Source organism: Camellia sinensis, chromosome 2 (genome assembly GCF_055761805.1).
Source record: "Camellia sinensis isolate YWXY chromosome 2, ASM5576180v1, whole genome shotgun sequence".
NCBI classification, from domain to species: Eukaryota; Viridiplantae; Streptophyta; class Magnoliopsida; order Ericales; family Theaceae; genus Camellia; species Camellia sinensis.
Window position 1 is genome coordinate 13,936,658 of NC_138962.1, and position 22,654 is coordinate 13,959,311.

At 37.4% G+C, this 22,654-nt stretch overlaps 1 protein-coding gene and 1 long non-coding RNA gene across 12 annotated transcripts in view; one reads left to right on the forward strand and one right to left on the reverse strand.

Moving 5' to 3' along the window:
• Nucleotides 1–4,523: 4,523 nt before the first annotated feature.
• Nucleotides 4,524–22,654, reverse strand: part of LOC145789358 (putative protease Do-like 14) — a 29,767-nt gene continuing 11,636 nt past the window's right edge. For 7 of the 11 annotated variants that reach the window (XM_082913737.1, XM_082913738.1, XM_082913736.1 and 4 more), the window contains 4 exons: nt 19,343–19,463; nt 6,369–6,461; nt 5,115–5,240; nt 4,524–4,805 (listed from right to left, as the gene is read on the reverse strand). In XM_082913737.1, the coding sequence (XP_082769863.1) occupies nt 4,767–4,805; nt 5,115–5,240; nt 6,369–6,461; nt 19,343–19,463 (379 nt within the window). In that variant the 3' untranslated portion in view covers nt 4,524–4,766. The remainder of the gene's footprint in view (nt 4,806–5,114; nt 5,241–6,368; nt 6,462–19,342; nt 19,464–22,654) is intronic. The other 4 variants (XM_082913746.1, XM_082913745.1, XM_082913744.1 and 1 more) reach the window with 1 other exon arrangement.
• On the forward strand, nt 8,349–11,839 carry LOC145819842 (uncharacterized). Its single transcript, XR_014360613.1, has 3 exons — nt 8,349–8,574; nt 8,617–11,751; nt 11,794–11,839. It is a non-coding gene; the product is annotated as an uncharacterized LOC145819842 (long non-coding RNA).

Below are 22,654 nucleotides of genomic sequence, written 5' to 3' on the forward strand. Positions count from 1 at the left end.
ATATTTCCTTCATAAAGCTTAGATTCAAGAGGATATGCATGTAGATGACTCAAATCAAAGAAATTATGAGGAAAATCATACCTTAGATAGATAATTTATGGGGATTTGCCTCTAAGTGTCTTTTTTCTTCTTCTTTCCCCTTGCTTCTTTCTTTCTCTAGAACTCTCTCTTTTTCTCTCCCCCCAGATTTTTCTTTCTTCTTTTTGTTGAGTCAAAGTTATGCTCATAGATATATATATATATATATATATAATATTTAATTAAATTTATTCTGAATCAGATTTTTACAAAACTTCATATTAGGCCCTAAAAATCACGTTGATCGCAAATTTGCAATTAATTTTGGTTTCTAATGTCTCTAAGGCCTTCAATTTCCAGTTTAAAGTTGTAATTTCAACAAGTTTTCCTAAAATCAACAAATATAAATTCAAATCCTCATAATTCACACCAAACACATAAGCAATTAATACATAAAAATGTAATTAACCAATTATTTAATCAAATACATGTCCGAGTCGTCACATCAACGACTAGTCCAATGAGCTGTGAATCTATATGAAGACATATGCACATAACGCTAATTTACCCATCCAGTATCACATACATAATATCTTATACAAAACGTCTTTATATACATATACACAGGTATCAAAAAATACATGTTATCAAAATTTCCACAACAAAAGCACAAAACTAGCCAACGGTCCTCTAGATCTATCCTCAACTCAGAGGCACTAAAACAGAACTTCAAAGACTTTACACAGTGGCTCGATTAACGGGTTTCTTCTGGGCTTGTGCTTCCTGATGCTCACCTATACATATACATACACACCATAAGCTAAAACCTAGTGAATAATATTAAAGTAAAGAGATTAGTGAATGAATTCCAAATCATATCATATACAGAAAACCAATCATACATATCTATCATATCAGTCTTGTAACAACCTCGACCTATGATTAACGTTAATTCATGATTTCATGTGTCTAAGAAGTCACTACGATCAAATTTTGGATTTATTCCATATGTGTTGCATTATTTGTGTTTCTATCTGTTTATTGTAGGAATATCTGTTTGAGATTCTGCTATATTTTGCGAATTAAAGGCCTTATCGGCATCTGATTCTGAAATTGATTTGATTTATGTGTTATGTAGAATTTATAGAATTTTATGGTAAGTTTAATTGAAATTTGATTTGGAACGATTAAGTTAGAATGATTAATGTCAATGTGATTAACCTAAGTCAATCTTAATTAAGCCACTTTAATTAAGCCTATCTAAGGCTATTTAGACCCCCTTATTTTACTTTACACCCTCATTTCCTACTCCTTGAACTCAAAAACGTGTGAGAGAATGAGAGACCAAGAGTGAGAGAGAGTTGAGATCAACAAGAATTGTTGGAATTGGAAAGAATTAGCTTGGAACCTTAGTGTGCTCATTACCTAGATCTTACTTGAGAGGTTGAGGTATAAATTCAACACTTAGATTATATAATTATGATATTTAGAACATGAATTCATGAAGATTATGTTGAGTTAAGCTAGACTTGAGTTAAATAAGATGGTAGAAGAACCATACCATGCATGCATGTCTATTCCTTTACAAATTGAGCATGATTTCCAAGAATTCTCTCATGTATGTCTTGAATTCACCTTGATTTTGGGGAATTATCATGTTTTATGTTGTTTTATGGCATTTGATCATGTTTTGAGAAGCTCAAGATTAAGAAAATTCATGCATGTTATGTTCATGAAACATTCCTAAAGTTTAAGTTGAATTTTTGAACAATTGGCATACTTTTGGACATTGATTTCACGAAATGATCTTCAAAGCATGATGTTTTGTGAGTTTCTAAGTGTTTTCCAGAATTTTGGCCCAAGAAGATGAGTTTTGAAGTGTTTAGTTTGAGTTTGAAGCTTAGAGATCAAATCTGGAAATTCTAGAATTTGAATCTACGCTTGAGCGTAGGAGTTCACGCTCAAGCGAAGCACTCTGAATACGTGCACTTCCGCTCGAGCGACATGAGAACTCAAGCGTGAAATGCATGTATCCAGAAGTTCATGTGTTTTGCAGCACGCTCGAGCGACAGAAGTCACGCTCGAGCGAGGGCCTGAGTCTCACGCTTGAACGGAGATCGAGCGTCTGTCGAGCGTGAAAAATAAGCAACTAGTACTTTTTCAGATTTTACAGTCCGCTCGAGCTAAGGAAGTCACGCTCGAGCGAACCCTCACTTTTTGCATGTCCGCTCAAGCGAGGAAAGCCACGCTTGAGCGGGGACCCTGTTTTCAGCAAGTTTTGGAAAAAGTGTTTCAAATACATTTTTGCATCCTCATTCCATCCTAGGCATTCCTAGGCCAAGATTAAGGCATGATAAGGAGGATCAATGAAGCGACACACTAAGAACAAGAACGTAATGGGTTAGATGTATTCCAACGTGTGTTTCAGATATGTATTTGTTATGTGTTAATGTAGGTCACGTGCCGTAGACCGTTTGATTAGCCTGCTCTGTCTGTCTGTACCCGAAGCCAACTGTGAATAATAACTTAGTAAAGGTATGTTCAACTTTATTTACTTTCTGTATGAAAAATTAAGATATGTTTTCTGAAATGATATGTTCTGTACAATGAATGACTGTCCAATTTCTAGCAATGTATTCGTGGCATCCTTAGCATCATGTGATATCTGTTAGCTGTTACCCGGTATCGGAGGCTCCATCATGGAACTTAATATGTCTGCAATCTGTTCCCCATACCAGAAGCTCCATCATGGGGCTTAGCATGTATATTCTCTGTTACCTGGATCCGGAGGTTCCTTTATAAGACTAGTTATTCATAACCACCATAAGTTATGCATCTGTTATATATCTGTTCTGTTAGCGCTAATGGATGTACCACGTATGATTAAGCATGAACTCTGATTTCTATATATGATCTGAACAAGAATATGAATATGAATCTGTTATGAATCTGAATTATGATTTCTAAATCTATATGGACATCATTCATTAAAACCCTTTACTCCATTATTATTCACTGGGCTCCAGCTCACTATTTATATTATGTATGTAGGTGAGCAGACACGTGACCAGGCCCAAAGTTGACGGCTTATGTTTCAGTTTTTGTCAGCTAACCTTTGTACCTCCCGAGGAGGTTCCGGATGGAAATAAGTTTAGTGGCTGATTTTGTGATGTACTAGACTTTGCTCCTTTTAAGTGCGGGCAAGATTTCTGTTTATATGTTCATTGAGTGATGTGTAAATATTATATCTTTTGACTTCGCTCGCAAGTTTCAAAAGTTTTAACTTATTTGTCTATCTGTCTCATATATGTCATCACAGCTCATTGGACCACGTATATTTTGTATATTTGTTTCCGTATCCCCTAACTATATGATATTTTGTTAAGAGGCCTTTGGTAATCCAAAGATTACTGACCAGTTACGATGCTAAACCCATAGGGACAGGTTTGGGTCATGACAAGTCTCATATCAGAACATAATAATGCTACATTTAAAGGAGCATTTTGTAACATTTTTCAACTAGAGTAATCGGTCCTAGACATCGATTAAATACATGTCACCATAATGAAGTGGCTAACGAGATCTTGTACTCACTTATTTGTCAATTTTTCTCATGAAATTTTCGACGACTTTTTGGGCAAACAGGCCACAATGATCTAGTGGTAATGGAGTAAAAATGAAAAAATAAAATTCTTTAAAACAATAAATTTTCATTCTCATCAAACAATTTTATTAACCATGTTCTTATAACCAAAAGAAAACAACGGTCGAATCTAATATCAAACACCTAAAAATATAAATTCTTAAAAATGTATTTAATAATTATACACCAGATTGGGATCCAGCCCCTGAATGCTGGTTAGCTAAAGCCTCCCTGAAGATACCTTTGTCTCCTGTTATGTATTTTCATCTTCTTTTTTTTCTAAAAATTATTTTGTAAAAAATGCCCTATTTGGTCTAGCCTTACCAACAGGTCATAAAACAAAATGCCAGCATCGATATGACATAGCTGAAGGCTTGGATCCTCCACGTCAATTATTCGTTTTGTACACTAATGCTGGTGGTTGTGACGGCAAGGTGATCGTGGCGGTAGAAATAGTGGCACAGTTATGGAGAGATTAGTAAAAAAAAACTTCAGTTCTCTCCAATTAAAATTTTCAACTAGAAGGTGGTATTGGACCTCTATGAGCCCACCACAGAGGTCGTACCGATAATTCAAACCGTTTAATATGTAGAGCTTATCGAATATTTCATCATACTAATTAAACTTGCTTTCTGTTGACTATGAATTTCTATTTTTGTTGATTTTTCTTTTTTATTGTTCGAAAATCCCCGAAAAAAGAGAAGAAAAAAAAAAAAGGATCACCCAAACAACTCTAGCTTCTAGGATGTTGAATTTGTTAGCCACAGAGCTTTGGCGGCATGCAAGAATTCACGGATGCAAACTGAAAACCTCCTTGAGTGAACCCGACAACAATCAAAAAAATTATGCATACACAGAAACCAATCACTAAATACCTAGATCTCATCATAGGATTAAGGTAATTAAATATGTAGTTAATTAACTGGAAAACGAAGCCAATATATATAAAATAAATAGAAAGGGTGAAAACTATAAAAATATGCATGATTGTACCCAAAAAAATGCCCACAACTGATCAGCATAACAAAATTGAGCGGGCGCAAAGCAGACATCCCTTTCAATAATTCCCAGTATTTGTGTTCATAACTATCATCGAAATGGAATTCTACCAACAGGTTGCATAGATCTTTTGGGGAGCGGCCACCTGAGAAGACAAGGCATGTGGAACACAATCAGAATGAAGCAAAATTTGCTAGTGTAAAGCAATAAAACCACCACACGGAAGAGACATCAAACCTCAGAACTTTTATTTTTTATTATAGCATATTGAAAAAATAATCCACACTTATCTGACAAATCGCTGGAATTCATCCCAAATATAATAAATACAATCAAAAGAACAGACCAATTTTTTTGACAAAATATATCACAAAAACCACATGAATTCACACCAATTATAAAGATTGGTACAAATATATCTAGACATTAACCAAAATGCATACAAGATATTTACCCTGTTAAATTTGTCTGCGCTAGTCTCATCAACAACCATGGTTAGATTCAAAAGGGCGTCACTTCTTTCTCTTATCACAACCACCTCCACATATTTGCCAACCTTGTCACATATTATTCCATAGAACTAATAACAAGAAGAGAAAGATTAAACTGACATATATGATACTGCAAGTGGTAAATGATTTAGAGAGGAAAAAAAAAAAAAGAGATCCACATTGAAAAAGCAATGTAGTTAGTGAGTCACTAGGCCATCTGGGCATCCGTAAACGCCATTCAGCCACGTAATAGGGTATTACAATTCTCTACAATAATCATTCTCACAATGGTAGTTTAAGTAGGTGGTTTAAACCCAAAACACAATCAACGGTGGCAAGTAGATGGTTCAAGTCCGAAATACAATTATCCTCGCAATAATGATTTATTATTTTAGAAATCCTATTCCCCTAATAAGACCCACAATCAGTGACGAAACCAAGAATTCAACATAAAGGAGGGCATTCTAGATATTATTAAACTCAAAACATTTAAATTTAAAATTTTAATTGTTAATAAGTAGGATACAATATTTAACTTGCTGCTACCATTTTTCACCTGTAGTTAGAATAGTTGTTCTCTAGTCATTATGTCTTAACATTTTGAACCATAGCAAAGCATTCGGAATCCCAAAGTAGGAATGTTTCACAAGGACACAAATTATTATTCGATGGTGCTACATGCATCAACTAGTGTAATGACATTATTATTGACCTCACTTATTATACAAATTACAAATACCCAAAATCTCTAAAATTGTGCCATATCATCTGTTAGTACACTAGTTAGTACACTGATTGGTGCATAGAGCATTATTCATTATTATTATATGCATGCTAGTTGCTAATAGTAATGATAATGACAGCAATTATGATGATGAAGATATAGTCATGCTAATTTTGATATTCCAAACGAGGAGAAGATTATACTATTTTAAAATCAATGAACTCCCATCTAACACCATTCTACACCTCCATAAAAGCATGAGAAAAAGGAAAACAAAACACAGTAACAGATTAACAGATTATCCTTTTCCCCCTCTTTTTTAATGGGGGACACTTCTATATATTGAAGTATTACAAAGAAGCTTGATAAGCTATTTTAGGAATGCAAGTAGTGCCTCCCTAATAACAACAATGATAAGTATGATATACCTCCAAAATACTCCAAACAAAATTTTCGCTGCATTGAACAAACAACAATGATAAGTATGATATACCTCCAAAATACTCCGATCAAAATTTTCGCTGCATTGAACAATGACATCACCTTGGCATATTCCAGCATGTTCAGCAGGGGACTCTTTTATAACCTAGTTGACAGTTTGGAAGATTATGCAGTGCCATATGCAATTAGTAGAAATATCTCGATTAACAGAGACATCACATGCATGCATACATCCATCCATATACATACAAACACATGTACACACACACTTGGCAATTAATTCTCTTTTTTTATTATTAGAGGTTGTAAATGCTACAAAAGAAAACCGCTACTCCAAAACTCAAACAAAATCCAAAAATTAGTTCAAGAACAGATCAACTGATCCATAATACCAATTATACAAAATAGAAAGGGGAAAAATGGCACTTTCAAAACTGGCATCACATTGCCCTCAAAATTCTTCTATTCTGTTCGCTCCAAATCAGCCACAATATTGCCAAAGGAACCAGCTCCCCATGCATTCCTTTTTCCTTATATCAACTCGAACTCCTTCCCAAGACCACAGAAGCTCCTCGACCACATGTTCTGGACTGTATGGACTTTTAATATTAAAGGTGGTTATGGACTCTTGTGACCTTGAATCTAAAGTCTAGAATGTTTTTGTTGAATTGATCCCGGCCACATATCATTATATTTTGGCTACGCCTATTGTATTGGTTTGAGTATCAACAACGCTCATTCATGCCATTTTTTTACCCCAAACTTTACATGCCTATTAAGAATTTGCATTTCTAGGCAAATTCTCAAATGGGTGGTTGCTGAGCACCTATTTGATAAAAGGTTGAGTTGGTTTTACCATTTTCTCAATTATTTCTTCATTGCACATTTCCCAAGGCTTGGACAGTGACGGCAATGGCTCATACTGCATGTTAAATGATGTGGATGAAGTCATTGTTGCAAGAGATAGGGTTTGTATTTTTGACAAACTAGCAAAAATCTTGCAATAACCAAGGGGCAATTTTTATCTCTACCAATGAAATGTTTCATGAAAGGATCAATTAGTTAGATATATGGTGATGAGGAAACAAATTGCCACATCTTATGTTTAAGTCAAAAGATCAATTGAGTGCTGCATTTACAAGGTAGCAGGAAGGGGAATTTCAATGAGTAGTGTAACAAGTTGGGTATAATTTATATTTATGCTCTCAGTTTGAGGGGGAGTGTTTAGATTCTGTTACAAGGACTCGAGTACAGGCATCGGGTGGGTTCAGATATTTATCTGTGTAAAATTCATCTAATTCTATATTAACAAACTAAAATATAACATTTTATGTGCAAAATGGAAGTAATAACTGCCATTAGTTGACGTTAGCGTAAAGATGATGGAAAGCCTATCAAACATCTTGCTTTACATTTCCCTAGAGAGTTATGTAGTTTGTTTCTATCCTTTCTAAGAATAAAGGGTGTAGCCAGTGCACGAAGCTTTTGACAGCACAATACAATCTTTGAAAGAGATTAAGATGAAGTTATAAAATGTCCTTTTCTTAGTTTTTGTTTTATGCAAAAGCTAGTCTTTGGGCTTTTTTCAAATTTTTGAATTGATCTTTAAATATAAGAAGTTAACTAGTTCTTTGCATTTTGGTGCCTCTTGAATACTCCCTATGTCTACAATTTAGCTACGTATACTGCCTGTGTACACCATTTTGGTGTATACTCTCTATGTATAAGAAGGCATTAACTAGTTTTCCCCACCAGTTTAGCAACTTTTAATATTTTCAAACTTTTAGTGTTGTCACTAAATCCTATGCGGATCCACCTCAAACAAGGGCCAAACATCCAACAGGGAGGGTCAGCGGGACAAACAAATGGTATCTTGGCCTCAACACAGAATACGATAAACACCTAAAGCCCAACTCTTCTTATGGTGTACACAGAGTCCCCAAGCATGCACTACAAGAAAAGGTAACAACTACGGCATTTATAAGAATGCGTTTACTAAAACGCCATTATTGGTCAACCAATCACAACAACGCTGTAAGAAATAATGTATAGAGAAAGAGAGAGAATAAATTGTATGTATTATTATTGATTGATATATTAATTTCTATTACAATGATTCATGATTCCTATATATAGAAGAGGGTGAGTGTGTAGTAGGTAAGGAGTAGGTGAAGTGGAGGTGGTAGTGGTGTAGTGGGTTAGGTTTAGTGGAGTAGGTGAGGTGGTAGTGGTGTAGTGGGTTAGGTTTAGTGGAGTAGGTGAGGTGGTAGTGGTGTAGTGGGTTACGTTTAGTGGAGTAGGTTTAAGTGGGTGAAGTAGGTGGAGAGTAGGTGGATTTTAACAGCCCCCCGCAAACTCAAGGGGGATAGGAACTAACCAACTTGAGTTTGGAGAGAGTAACAAAACAAGAAAATACATAAAAATAAAAGAGGATAAGAGACACTGTATGGTCGTGTCAGACCATTGGTGAAGACACTGGATGGTGGTGTCATAACGTTGTAGAGGACACTGTATGGGGGTGTCATAACCATGTAGAGGACACTGTATGGTGGTGTCATAACGGTGTAGAGGACACTGGATGGCGGTGTCAGACCGATGTAGAAGACAGTTTATGGGGTCATGTCGGACCGTTGTAGCAGACAGTTGTTGTGACAGTTTACAGAGTCTTGCTGGACCCTTGTAGAAACTAACCGGAATCAATGTCGGGACAGTTTACAGAGTCTTGTCGAACCCACAAAGGAGCTAACCGGAATCAATGTCGGGACAGTTTACAGAGTCTTGTCGGACCCATAAAGGAGCTAACCGGAATCAATGTCGAGACAGTTTACAGAGTCTTGTCGGACCCATGAAGGAGCTAACCGGAATCAATGTCGGGACAGTTTACAGAGTCTTGTCGGACCCCTAAAAAGTCGCACCCTCAAAAGGTGTGCCCAATCTTTCAGAAGGCGTGCCATCAAAAGGCGTGCCCAATCCATAAAAAGACGTGCCATCAAAATGCGTGCCAATCCATAAAAAGACGTGCCATCAAAAGTTGCGCCCTCAAAAGGCGCGCCCACTTCATCAAAAGTCGTGCCCGACAGAAAGCGTCGAGCCATCAAAAGGTGAGCCGGAGACGCGGCGAGGCACGTGAGCGACAGAGTGGCGTGTCGGCCGCGTCGTCAGTGTCGATATAAACCAATGCAGAGGCTGTGCTTGAGGCAGAAGCGAAGACAAAAAAAACCTGAAAAAACTTCTGAAAAACTCTTCATTTTCTGAGAGAGATATTCGTTTTTCTGAGAGATTGCCTCTAAGAGCTGCAATCTTGAAACACTCCCCTTCCAAACATTATCAGTCTGAAATTGCTATTTCGCTGAAACACTCAGCAACCCAAAAAACATGGCCTCTTCTTCCCGTTCAGCTACCCAGAATATGGCCTCTTCATCCCGTGGTCTACTCACTCTCTTTCCCGACCTCAACGAGTCAACAAGAGAGATAACTGGTGCGGAGGCCCGTGAACCTCAACCAAACACCTCTGGTTTTGCTCCGTTGAACTTTCCGATGCGGTCGGTGGAGCAAAAAATGGCGGTGCAGTCGGATGTGGAGGCCAATCAGTATACCTTGAAGTCATGTGTGGAAACCATGACTGCGGTTACAAATTTGTCGAACCGGCTGCAGAGTAGGACAAATGAGGTGCAGCAGTTAAACGCCCAACTGGCTCTGCTCCAACGCATGTATAAGGATGCGCGAGCAGAGATAAGTGTGCTAAAGGCGGAAAACAAGGAGCTGAAGCGGAAGGCCAGTTTTATGTTCCGATTTGGAGGGCCGCCATATGCTGCAGTGGAGGAGCAGGGAGTAGTGATCATGCCCAGTGGAGTGGGAAACACGGAGGCAACACCGGCAAGGGCCGCCCAAGACGGTGGCAAGAAGAAAAGACCGGCAGAATAGGCGAGAAGAAAAATCCCACTGTTCCGATTTGTGTTGGTTGTGTTTTGTTTTGTTTTGTGTTTTTTATTTATTTTTTATTTTTTTTATTTTTTTTTTTTATGGTGTAAAATGCTGATCGGGGTTGATCCCCGGCATGAAAAAATGACAAGTTTGTAAAATGTTTTTTTTTTTTTTTTTGGAGTGTTTTGTTGAAAAAATAAAAATAAAATGAAAGAAAACAAGGGAGAAAGAAAATAGATAAAAAATATTTATAGATGGATTATATGAAAAACATCAGTGCGATTGTTTCAAAATAAAGTGGGGTATTTAAAAAAGAGGAAAAGTGACTTGGAAAAAATAAATAAAAATAAGTGATTTTTTAAATCAAATGGAGGAGAGAGAGGGACAAACCCATGTGATAAAGTGGAGAGAGAGTCGGTGAGTGGGGTGCAAAAGGTGAAGGAGAAATGATGAATTGAAAATGGTTTGGGTCAAAAGTGGACACTGTTAGTGGGGAACATGAGTGCATTGATTATTTGATATAATAATAAAAATAAAAAGTTAGAACAGTTGGAGAGAATGAGTGGAGTATGGTAAGGGTTTCATCCAAAGCCAAAATTCCTGCAGCGAATCACTTCGCAAATCCTAGCATGAGCTTTTTCTCTTTCCAGGCTTATTCATGAATTTCCTGGTGATTTCAAGAGCCTCTGGTGGCATTGTGGCAGAGAACACCCCAACCTGGATTTTGGGTGGCAGCAACTGAGAACACCCCAACCTGGATTTTGGGTGGCAGCAACTGGAAAATATCATAGATCTGATTTTTAAAAAACTCGTGACAGCATTTCATCAGCTTCATCCAAGACAAACATTTTGATGTAAACAGGGCGAAGTGATTGTCTCCGCAACATGTCAAACACACGACCAGGAGTACCAACAACAACATGAATCCCACTGGAGAGAATGCGCTGATCTTCGCGCACACTAGTCCCTCCAACACAAGCATGAACCTTCACACTTTGCTGGGCAAGTTCAAGAGTGGGTGGAAGAACCAAAGCTTGGCACTCAACCAAGCTATAATCTAGCTGCAGCAGAATTCCAGAGCAGAATGTTGCAGTGTTTCCAGTTCCAGACTGTCTCGTCATATGAGGTGAAGAATTCTTCTCCATCAGCCTCACACATGACTACAGTTGCACAAATCTTTGTTGATTTTATCAGCGGAATAGGTTGAGGTCCGGCGGGCGGCTAAGGTGAGGTTGCCGCCCGCCGGGGAAGCGAAAATACTAGGTTTTAAACCAGCTCTGATACCATGTAAGAAATAATGTATAGAGAAAGAGAGAGAATAAATTGTATGTATTATTATTGATTGATATATTAATTTCTATTACAATGATTCATGATTCCTATATATAGAAGAGGGTGAGTGTGTAGTAGGTAAGGAGTAGGTGAAGTGGAGGTGGTAGTGGTGTAGTGGGTTAGGTTTAGTGGAGTAGGTGAGGTGGTAGTGGTGTAGTGGGTTAGGTTTAGTGGAGTAGGTGAGGTGGTAGTGGTGTAGTGGGTTACGTTTAGTGGAGTAGGTTTAAGTGGGTGAAGTAGGTGGAGAGTAGGTGGATTTTAACAAACGCTATTAATACAAATCAAACAATCACAACAATCCTATCAAAATGCTGTCTTAGAGTTGCATTAAACAACACTGGTTCAAGTCAATTGTTGACACCATTAGCTATGTATTCAAAACATCTGTCTCCCTCTCTCCCTCTCTCCCTCTCTCTCTGCGTTTGAAGGCTCAATGAATGGAATAGTTTGAAGGCTTTCATCGGCTCTTCTCTCCCATCTTGCTCTTTCACTCCGATCTGCCTTCGCTTTCTCTCTGTTACCAAGCTGAAATTCAGATCTGTACGTTTTCCTTCCATTTCGCACCTATATAGATGCCTATGTTTTCTTTGAACTCAGATCTGTTCGTATGAAATCGAATATGCTCGAATTCATATCTGTTTGATTTTGTTTCATACTGGGTGATCAATTTATAGTTTCACTTCTGAAGCCCTTTCTCTAAGTCTCTCTTTTGAAGCTAATTTGATACTAGCTTTTACTCCTTCAGATCTGTATTGATGATTTTAAGCTACTTTGAATGATATTGGCCCTGTTTGGTAGGGCTTATTTCCAACTTATTTCAGCTTTTAGCTTAATTTAAGCTATTTTGATATGTTTGGTTCAGCTTAACAATATAGCTTATAAAAAAAAATAAATAAAAAAAAAAAAAAATCAACTTATTCTTTGAGTGGGAAAGGAGAAGCTTAATTTATAAGTCAAAAATCAGCTTATGTTCACAGCTACAAGCTATAAGCTATTAGGCTATAAGTTATAATCACTTTCCCACAACTCTACCAAACGGGGCCATTGATTTTATGCAATATTATAAATCCTGAATGATATTAATTCTATTCTATGTATTATTTAACTGCATAGCTATTAAAACTTTCTTTTATCCTTGGGGAACATTTTCAAAATTGGTATCCATTGCTACAAGCAAGTGCATGTGTGAGTAAATCTAGATATTGTTCCTTTCAGTTAGTGTTTCTTCAAACAAATGGAAACAAATAATGTAAATCCTATGCACTGCTACTTTTTCCCCATTCTTCTTCATATTATAGTTTCATGTTTTATATTCTTATTCTAGCTTGTAATGTTGCAACTTGTAATATTGCTCAGAAACTTGCAATCAACTCCAATTCGCTTTAGGCGATTGGAAGAGTAAAACCATATTGAGATTCAATTCACTTAGACTATTTAAAATAGTTCCTAAATTGAGCATTCTTCTAACATCACAGTAGAAGTGAAGGCAAGAACCCTAGTTCAAACTATTAGAGTTATATTTTTCAAAACACGGGCCATTCTTCTTGTCCTCTAGTTTGATGAACCTTATGTAGCTATGTTTGAAAGGTCAAATCCATCTTAGGATGAGAAAATCCACTTAGGATGTGTTTGAAAGGTAAAATCCATCTTTTTATTCACATTTCTCTTTCCTATTTTTCCCAATATAAATCTTACTCAAATCAAAGATCCAAACACAACCTTACTGTATGATGGTGCACTATGAGTTGTTTTTCTTTCTAGTAAGGGCGTTCACCGAACCGTGAAACCCGACCCACCCAAACAGACCATCCGACCCGATGAGCATACGGACGGTTTCGAAACACCATGCGGTCAGCTGCAGTTTGTTAAAATGTAATTTTTCGAGTATTGGTTCGATTAACGGGTTTAGATATTTGGGACCCGTTGAAACCGAACCAACTGAATATATATTGTAAAAACGTTAACTTTCCTCTTATCAAGTTTTTACTGGTCTTCGGGATTGCACATTATCTGCGCAGCACACGTGTTATGATATCTGGAAAACTCTCAAACACGTTTCTCTTTTATGTAAAAATCAGTCTCAAAATGCTCAACCACTTTATCTTTTTTCCAATCATTGTATCTATCATTCTCTTATTCTCTCTCTTCCTGTCAACAGATTTCTCTTTTTTCCATGTATCTCTCTTTATTGTTCCCTCATTCTCTCTCCTCTCTCTCACCTACTGTCAACCACTTTCTCTTTCTCCCATGTATCTCTCTCCCTCATTCGTTCTCTTCTTCTCTCTCACTATTCTATCAGAGATTCAATTGTATGTTGGGAATACACAACAACTGATTGATCTTGAAGCTTCAAGAACGATGATGGTAAAAATGCAGATGGTTGGATGCGGTAGTGACGCCGATTGATCTAGATCTATTGATCCTTAAGTTTAGTTTTTGTTTTATTTTTTTTTAAGTTTAGTTAATTGTTTTTGGTATACCAGAAATCGTATTTATATGGAAGTGTTTTTTGTTCTTCTTTTGGTCATTGAATCTGTTGAACCTCGTGAATCTACAATTGCTTTTTTGAATTTTTTGATATTTGGCTTTGTAATTTCGAAAACCGTCCGAATCCGACCACCAAACCAAAGAAGATGGACGGACGGTTTTGAATTAACATGCGGTCGGAAACAATTGAACATGTTTCCAAACCGAACAGTTTCAGTCGAGTAGCGGGTTTGAGTCAAACCTGACTCGACTCGTGAACACCCTTACTTTCTAGGGCTCACTCATTTTGGGGAAAAAAGAAATATTAGGGGCTTACATAGTCAACAGATGGATTTATGGTTAAATCACTCAATTCAGGAAGAAAAATGGACGTGGCCTAGATTTTAATTTCGTAACAGATTGCTTATGCATGAACAGCTTTCCACTGAACAAGCACATCACGTAGGGTGAAACTGATCAGTTTCTTCTGAACTCTTGGCAATGATTTCTAGAAATTTTAACACCAAGTTGCATATTTTTCTATGCTTATCTTCTAGGAGTAACTGGAGGTTTTTGAAGTATATGTGACAAACTTAGAGAAAAGGCTCTTGTAGCAATTGTAGAGGCTTGTAATTGCAACTTGCAGCAAGAAATTGTGGAAAGAATAATTTTTTTTTTTTCTATTTTTCGTTTAATGTTTTGTTACTACTAGTAGGGATTGAGAACTTTTTAAACAAAATGTCTAAAACAGGGGAATCTGTGATGGTTTTGTTTCAGTTGTTTGCGATTCTTCCAAAATTGAGGTCGATGTTAGTTCATAGTTCATGTGTAGAAATTTAATGTATAAAGAAAAATAGAGAATTGTATAGATATTGATTGTATTATTGATTGATTTTTTGATATATTACAATGATTCCTATATATAGAAGAGAGGATGTGGGAAGAGAATAGGTGAGTGTGTAGTAGGTATGGAGTAGGTGAGAGTAGGTGAAGTAGGTGAGTGTGTAGTAGGTGGTAGTGGTAGGTGTGTAGTAGGTGAATTTTAACAACCCCCGCAAACTCAAGGGGGATAGGAACTAACCAACTTGAGTTTGGAGAGAGTAACAAAACAAGAAAATACATAAAAATAAAAGAGGATAGGAGACACTGTATGGTCGTGTCAGACCATTGGTGAAGACACTGGATGGTGGTGTCATAACGTTGTAGAGGACACTGTATGGTTATGGCAGACCGATGTAGAAGACAGTTTATGGGGTCATGTCGGACCGGTGTAGAAGACAGTTTATGGGGTCATCTCGGACCGTTGTAGCAGACAATGTTGTGACAGTTGTTGTGACAGTTTACGGAGTCTTGCTGGACCCTTGTAGAAACTAACCGGAATCAATGTCGGGACAGTTTATAGAGTCTTGTCGGACCCATAAAGGAGCTAACCGGAATCAATGTCGGGACAGTTTACAGAGTCTTGTCGGACCCATGAAGGAGCTAACCGGAATCAATGTCGGGACAGTTTACAGAGTCTTGTCGGACCCTTGAAGGAGCTAACCGGAATCAATGTCGGGACAGTTTACAGAGTCTTGTCGGACCCCTAAAAAGTCGCACCCTCAAAAGGTGTGCCCAATCTTTCAAAAGGCGTGCCATCAAAAGGTGTGCCCAATCCATAAAAAGGCGTGCCATCAAAAGACGTGCCATCAAAAGGCGCGCCCAAGTTGTCGGCGAGCACCGAGCGGCGCATGATGCGCGTGTCTGCCTCTTCGTCAGGGTCTTTATAAACTGAGGCGGAGGCTGTGCTTGAGGCAGAAGCGAAGACAAAAAAACCTTGTGAAAAAAACTTCTGAAAAACTCTTCATTTTCTGAGAGAAATATTCGTTTTCTGAGAGATTATCTCTAAGAGCTGCAAATCTTGAAACACTCTGTAACACTCGGTTGCCCAGAAAATGGCCTCTTCGTCCCGTAGTCTGCTCACTCTCTTTCCAGACCTCAACGAGTCAACAAGAGAGATAACTGGTGCGGTGGCCCGTGAATCTCAACCAAACACCTCTGATTTTGCTCCGTTGAACTTTCCGATGCGGTCTGTGGAGCAAAAAATGGCGGTGCAAACTGATATTGAGGCCAATCAGTATACTTTGAAGTCATGTGTGGAGACCATGACGGCGGTCACAAACTTGTCGCACCGGCTGCAAAGTAGAACAAATGAGGTGCAGCAGCTAAACGCCCAACTGGCTCTGCTCCAACGCATGTATAAGGATGCGCGAGCAGAGATAAGTGTGCTAAAGGCGGAAAATAAGGAGCTGAAGCGGAAGGCTACCGTGATGTTCCGATTCGGAGGTCCGCCATATGCTGCAGTGGAGGAGCAGGGAATAGTGATCGTGCCCAGTGGAGTGGGAAACACGGAGGCAACACCGTCAAGGACCGCCCAGGACGGAGGCAAGAAGAAAAGACCGGCGGAATAGGCGAAGAAGTGAGGTCGGTGTGTGGCCGTCTGCAGAAAAGAAAACAAATCGGTTGTTTTTTTTTTTTTTTTTTTTTGGGTGTGTTGTTGTAGAAATGTGATCGGGGTGGATTCCCTGAGATGAATAAAATATAATTTTTTGTGCAAATTTGTAAATTGTGTTGGTTTTTTTTTTTTTTTTTTATATAATGAAAAAAGAAAGATAAAAGAAAATAAAAAAAGCGAAAAATGTGAGGGAGTCGGTGAGTGGGATGCAAAAGAAAAGATGGGTTTTAACATGTGGCCCCCTATCCAAGGCAGGGACAGCATCATTATCTCACACTCCCCACTTCTCCATTACCAATTTAAAAAATCCTCCAATTCGCCACTTGATGGCCAAAGAAAAACACATCTGTAAGCAACATTAACGGCATGGGGTATAGAGAAAGCTGTTTTCTCTTTTGTCTGTTTCTGTCCCCATCATCATCATAAAAGAAACAGAGAATAGGGCAGGCCTAAACCAAAGCGATCCGTGGCTAGAAGCAGCGGCAAGGCCGCAAGTGGGAGAGGCAACAATTTCTGAGCTTGCTCTTCAATGGCTGAAGCTTACTGGTTTTAACTGTAGAAGTAATTTCTCAGATTTTGATCGTTCTTCTTTGATGGGTTTTATATATATATATATATATATACTGAGAGAGTGGGGAACAAGGGGAATAATGAGTAAAGAGAAAGGGACCAGAGAGAGAAGGAGTGGGTTGATTAAAAAAAAAAAATATTTCATCATAAAGTGCATGTGGGAGAGGAAATAATGTGACAGGAGGGTTGGGAGCAAAAAAGGAAATAATGTGGGGACGAAGGCAGTGGGTTTTTGGGGATGGTTGGAAATCTGGTTAAGGAGTTCCTGAAGCAAAAGCTTGATGAAAATGATGAAAGCTATGCAAAACCTGTGCTTGAAACAGAAGTGGCCAGCAAGCAAGAGGTTTATGCAGGAGCAAGCAAGCGGGCACTTCCTGAAAATGGCATTTTGATCAGTGGCTGCCAAACCGATCAAACTTCTGCTGATGCTAGCCCATCTGGCAATGCTGATGAAGCTTACGGAGCTCTCAGCAATGCAATTCAGATGATAATTGCTGAAACAGATGGTACTGTTAACAATCAGGAGCTTGTATTGAGGGCCCGGGAGTTGCTGAAAAGCCAGACATTTCTGCTGCTGCTGCTGGAGCACAAGTGGATGAGAAAGAGAAAGAGATTGACGAGACTGGGGTGGAGCCACGTGACATTGATTTGGTGATGACACAGGTAGGTGTATCAAGGGGTAAAGCTGTCAAGGCTCTCAAGACTCACAATGGAGACATAGTCTGAAAGTATTTGGGCAATGATGGGAAGGTATGTGTAGAAAATAAACGGAATAGGTTGAGGTCCGGCGGGCGGCTAAGGTGAGGTTGCCGCCCGCCGGGGAAGCGAAAATATTAGGCTCTAAACCTGCTCTGATACCATGTAGAAATTTAATGTATAAAGAAAAATAGAGAATTGTATAGATATTGATTGTATTATTGATTGATTTTTTGATATATTACAATGATTCCTATATATAGAAGAGAGGATGTGGGAAGAGAATAGGTGAGTGTGTAGTAGGTATAGAGTAGGTGAGAGTAGGTGGAGAGTAGGTGAAGTAGGTGAGTGTGTAGTAGGTGGTAGTGGTAGGTGTGTAGTAGGTGAATTTTAACATCATGATTTGGTGATTTCTATTGTTACAAGTAGCACATAGGCAAATGATGTGCTTGTGCTACCTTAAATTAAATCCAATGCAAAAGTTAGGATTGATCTTCATGATCAACCAAAATTTATCTTCATTCATATATCTCTAAAATTTTGAAACGGAGAGATGGTAGTCTCCATTGATGTTTGTCCTTTAAAAGCTAATTGTGTGGCTTCTTAAGTGTAGCTTGGCCTCATATGTGTAGGAAATCTAGGTGTGACCATATCATGTACTCATTTCTTCTGTTAATCTTGCAATCATATAATTTAGTTGTTTGTTCAATAAATCTTGCAGGATTTTTTTAATTAAAATAAAAAATAAAAACCAACAACAACAACAACAACTTGCATGCAGAAAGTGAAGTAAGATCAACTTCTCACAGTGATGAGCAATTGAGGTTCTGATGGGTTAATTATGAACTACTCATTTTTTACTTTTTTAAGTAATTTCTCATATTTATTTTTTTATTAATTTGGCTCACGGTACCATATGTATGCTTCCTTTCTAATATATGTACAAATGTACAGAAAAAATGGGCTTGTTTGGTTTGATTTTGGGAGAGTCGTTTTTGAAATTTTTTTCCAAAATTTTGTTTGGTTTGTGGTTTTCTCAAAAAAATTCCAAAATCAATCTCTCTCTTACACATCAATCAATCATTTTTTTCTCTCTCCTCTCTCCTTTTCAATCACTTTTTCTTTTACACACATCTACTAAATTACAACAAAATATCAAATCATCCCAAACTCTCAAACTCCAAAACTACTTTCAAAATATACAACCAAACAAACTAAAAAAATTTCTAAATTCTCTCCCCAAATTTTTTTTTTTGAAAATCACTCTCTCAAAAGCAAACTAAACACACCTAATGACTCTTTGGTATACCTTTTATACTTAATTTAGCATTCTAGTCCATAAGTACACTGATGAAACAAGAGATGTAAGCAGCATATGGTCCAGAATAATATATTTTGCAGTTATCCTGACACCAATAACCTCAATATTCTTGATATGCAGTCAAAATTATTGTAGTTTTCATAAAGTCATTCAACATCTAGAAAGAAGATATTGCCCCAACGAATTGAGATCTATCTAAAACAAGGTGTGGCAGAGAACATACCTTTTCAACAAGAACACCTTTGACAATATTGGGGAACTTTTGGATAATTCTTTCCAACTTGTCTACACTTGCCGCATAAAGATTAGTCATTTCCATTCCAAGCCAAGGTCGACAGAAATTCCTATGCCATGATACAAACCATCAGACCCTCTAAGACAGCTTTAAAATGATTTCTATTAGTTTTTTTAAGTTACTAATTCACAAAGATCTAACAAACTTCCAGGCTATAGAACACCTAGTAACACATATACTATGCAAAGTACAGAGCATGTCAAAGACACGGTTACCCTGGCTCACCTCCACTGAGACAGAATGTGACAAAAGGGAGGCCACGAGTTTAAAAAGTTAGCAATAACAAAAAATAATAATAAATTTTAAAATGCACACATGAAAGTCTTTGAAAGTATAGCGCACACAACATAAATGTAAATCGAAATATGAGTATATTTATAATTACAAGGGGCATCCGTAAAAATGAGACCTACTACAGAATATGAGGAATGGTAGACTAAGCAACACCTCCCATATAAAAGAGTGCACCATGGGGAGAAAATAATTTATCAAGCAAACTTACTAGCAACTACCTACCAAGGTTGTTAAAATCGGGATCCTACGTTGGATCGTTGGAGGTGTTTATAGAATCGGATCGTAGAATCGGATCGAGGATCGTAAGATCCTACCGAAAAAGACAAATTACATAATTATTTAATTTAAATAAATATTTTCTAAAAAGTATACACAAAATGAGCATATATTCTATTAAAAAAAAGTGAAGATATTGTGAAAAATATAATACTCCATATAAAATATACATATAATATTATATAATAGACAACTCGATGGTAAAAGTTTTGTATTTCATCAAAAAAGAAGGTGAAGAGGAAGAATTCTATAACAAAATACTTTACAATTTACAATAATGCATAAAAAGTGATGAAAAATATTTAACAAAGTTAGATATGAAAATAGATTAAGAACTAAAAAGAGCAACTTAACCGAATGATAAGGTTTATCGTTAGCATCCCTGGTAGAGCGGATTCGAATAACAAAAATAATCTCTCCAAAAATTTAGATAAAGTTGCAATCATCTTACCCTCCTTAAACTCTGCTAAAACTAAGTTTGTTTTTCTGACTAGTTAATTTTCTTAAATTACTGCAATATTTGAATGTTTGTTTCCTTTTTTTTTTTTTTTTTTTGTCTATTTGATTTAATACTACTTAATTTTTATTATTTATTTTGACCACATAAATGGGTATTTAGACAATAAACATAAAATTTACAATAAAATATGTCATACAATACAAAACAAGACTTGTAAATAGGATCGGATTCGGATCGGGATTCCACGATCCTATAAGATCCCATTACTAGGATCGAAAGATCCTACCTATAAGGATTTTTTTACACGATCCGAATCGATTATACTCAAATGGATCGTAAGATCTGGATCGGGATTCTGATAACCATGCTACCTACACGATTTTCTTCAAGCAAGTGTTTAATGGTATGTTGAGAACGGGTGTAAAAATGTAACGAAGACTTCAAATCAATGACCATGCCTTTGTAGGCTTAATTCTTTGTAATCATATCCTGCTTTGTCACATTTATTATGCATACTTTACTTTCCAAAACACTAATTCACGAACAAAGTAACCTTAGGATTTCTGCAGTAAATAAAACTAATTATTCAAAAAAAATTACGATTTAAGAGTTTGAAAAGTGACCTTCAGCTTTTGTTGGAGAAAGGGATGAGCAGTTGTTAATCATCCATGGGGAGCATTCCTTTTTATAGGGAAGTTGGGCTGTTAAGAGCAGCTTAAGGGGGGCAGGCGGCCTAATCCCTTTAGTGTGACTACTAGAAATCTCCTATCCTGAGATCTTTGTTTTGGTATCTCCTATCTCCCATACACCTTTTACGCAAAAACAATGGAGGTTCCTTACCTCAATCTGTCAGACATATCAGATGTCTCGGTCAATGTCTCTCTCTCTCTCTCTAAGGCTGGTCAAGGGAGGGGCACCACAATGCAATCCTAACAATCCATTGACTCTAGCCTCCAAGCCACTATCCTCCAATGATTATGTGCTGAGATTCTTTGCCCTGCTCCCAGCCTGGTAACTTGTAGTGTAAGTCTTAGGCTGGATGATGGAAGGTGCACCAAGCGATCTCCTTGGGGAAACCGAGGGGATCATTAAACAATTAGAGACCGGCTTATAGTGATCACTCGATTGGGGAGATCTTGACAAAGCCAAGGTAAGGTGACCAAAAAAGGACAATATGAGGGAGCAATCCAAAAAAGGAGAACTGAAGAAGGCAATCCAGAAAGAAAGATCTGGACAGGGTTACCAAATAAGAAATCTAGATGTGCCCACACATACCAAATTTTCAAATCAAACGAATCTAAATGGGAACCAGGTTATGAAGTACGGACATGGACATGGACATGGACACATGACACAACACGAACACGGACATGGACACATGACACAAAAAATTTTAGAAAATGAGGGACACGACACGTTGGGGATAGGCACTATATATATAATTTTTTTTATTTATTATATGCAAAATTAAAAATATATATTATTTTTATATATATTATTTATTTATTTTAATATCAAATATCATTCATAAATATTTTTTTTTTTTTTTTGCAAATAGAAATAATTAATGTTTAATAGATAACAATATTAAAAATATATTTAAAAAAAAAAGTAAAAAAGGGGAAAATGTAGAAATTTAATGTATAAAGAGAAATAGAGAATTGTATTATTGATTGATTTATATTGATATATATTACAATGATTCATGATTCCTATATATAGAAGAGGGTGAGTGTGTAGTAGGTAAGGAGTAGGTGAAGTGGAGGTGGTAGTGGTGTAGTGGGTTAGGTTTAGTGGAGTAAGTGAGGTGGTAGTGGTGTAGTAGGTTAGGTTTAGTGGAGTAGGTTTAAGTGGGTGAAGTAGGTGGAGAGTAGGTGGATTTTAACAGCCCCCCGCAAACTCAAGGGGGATAGGAACTAACCAACTTGAGTTTGGAGAGAGTAACAAAACAAGAAAATACATAAAAATAAAAGAGGATAAGAGACACTGTATGGTCGTGTCAGACCATTGGTGAAGACACTGGATGGTGGTGTCATAACGTTGTAGAGGACACTGTATGGGGGTGTCATAACGTTGTAGAGGACACTGTATGGTGGTGTCATAACGGTGTAGAGGACACTGGATGGCGGTGTCAGACCGATGTAGAAGACAGTTTATGGGGTCATGTCGGACCGTTGTAGCAGACAATGTTGTGACAGTTGTTGTGACAG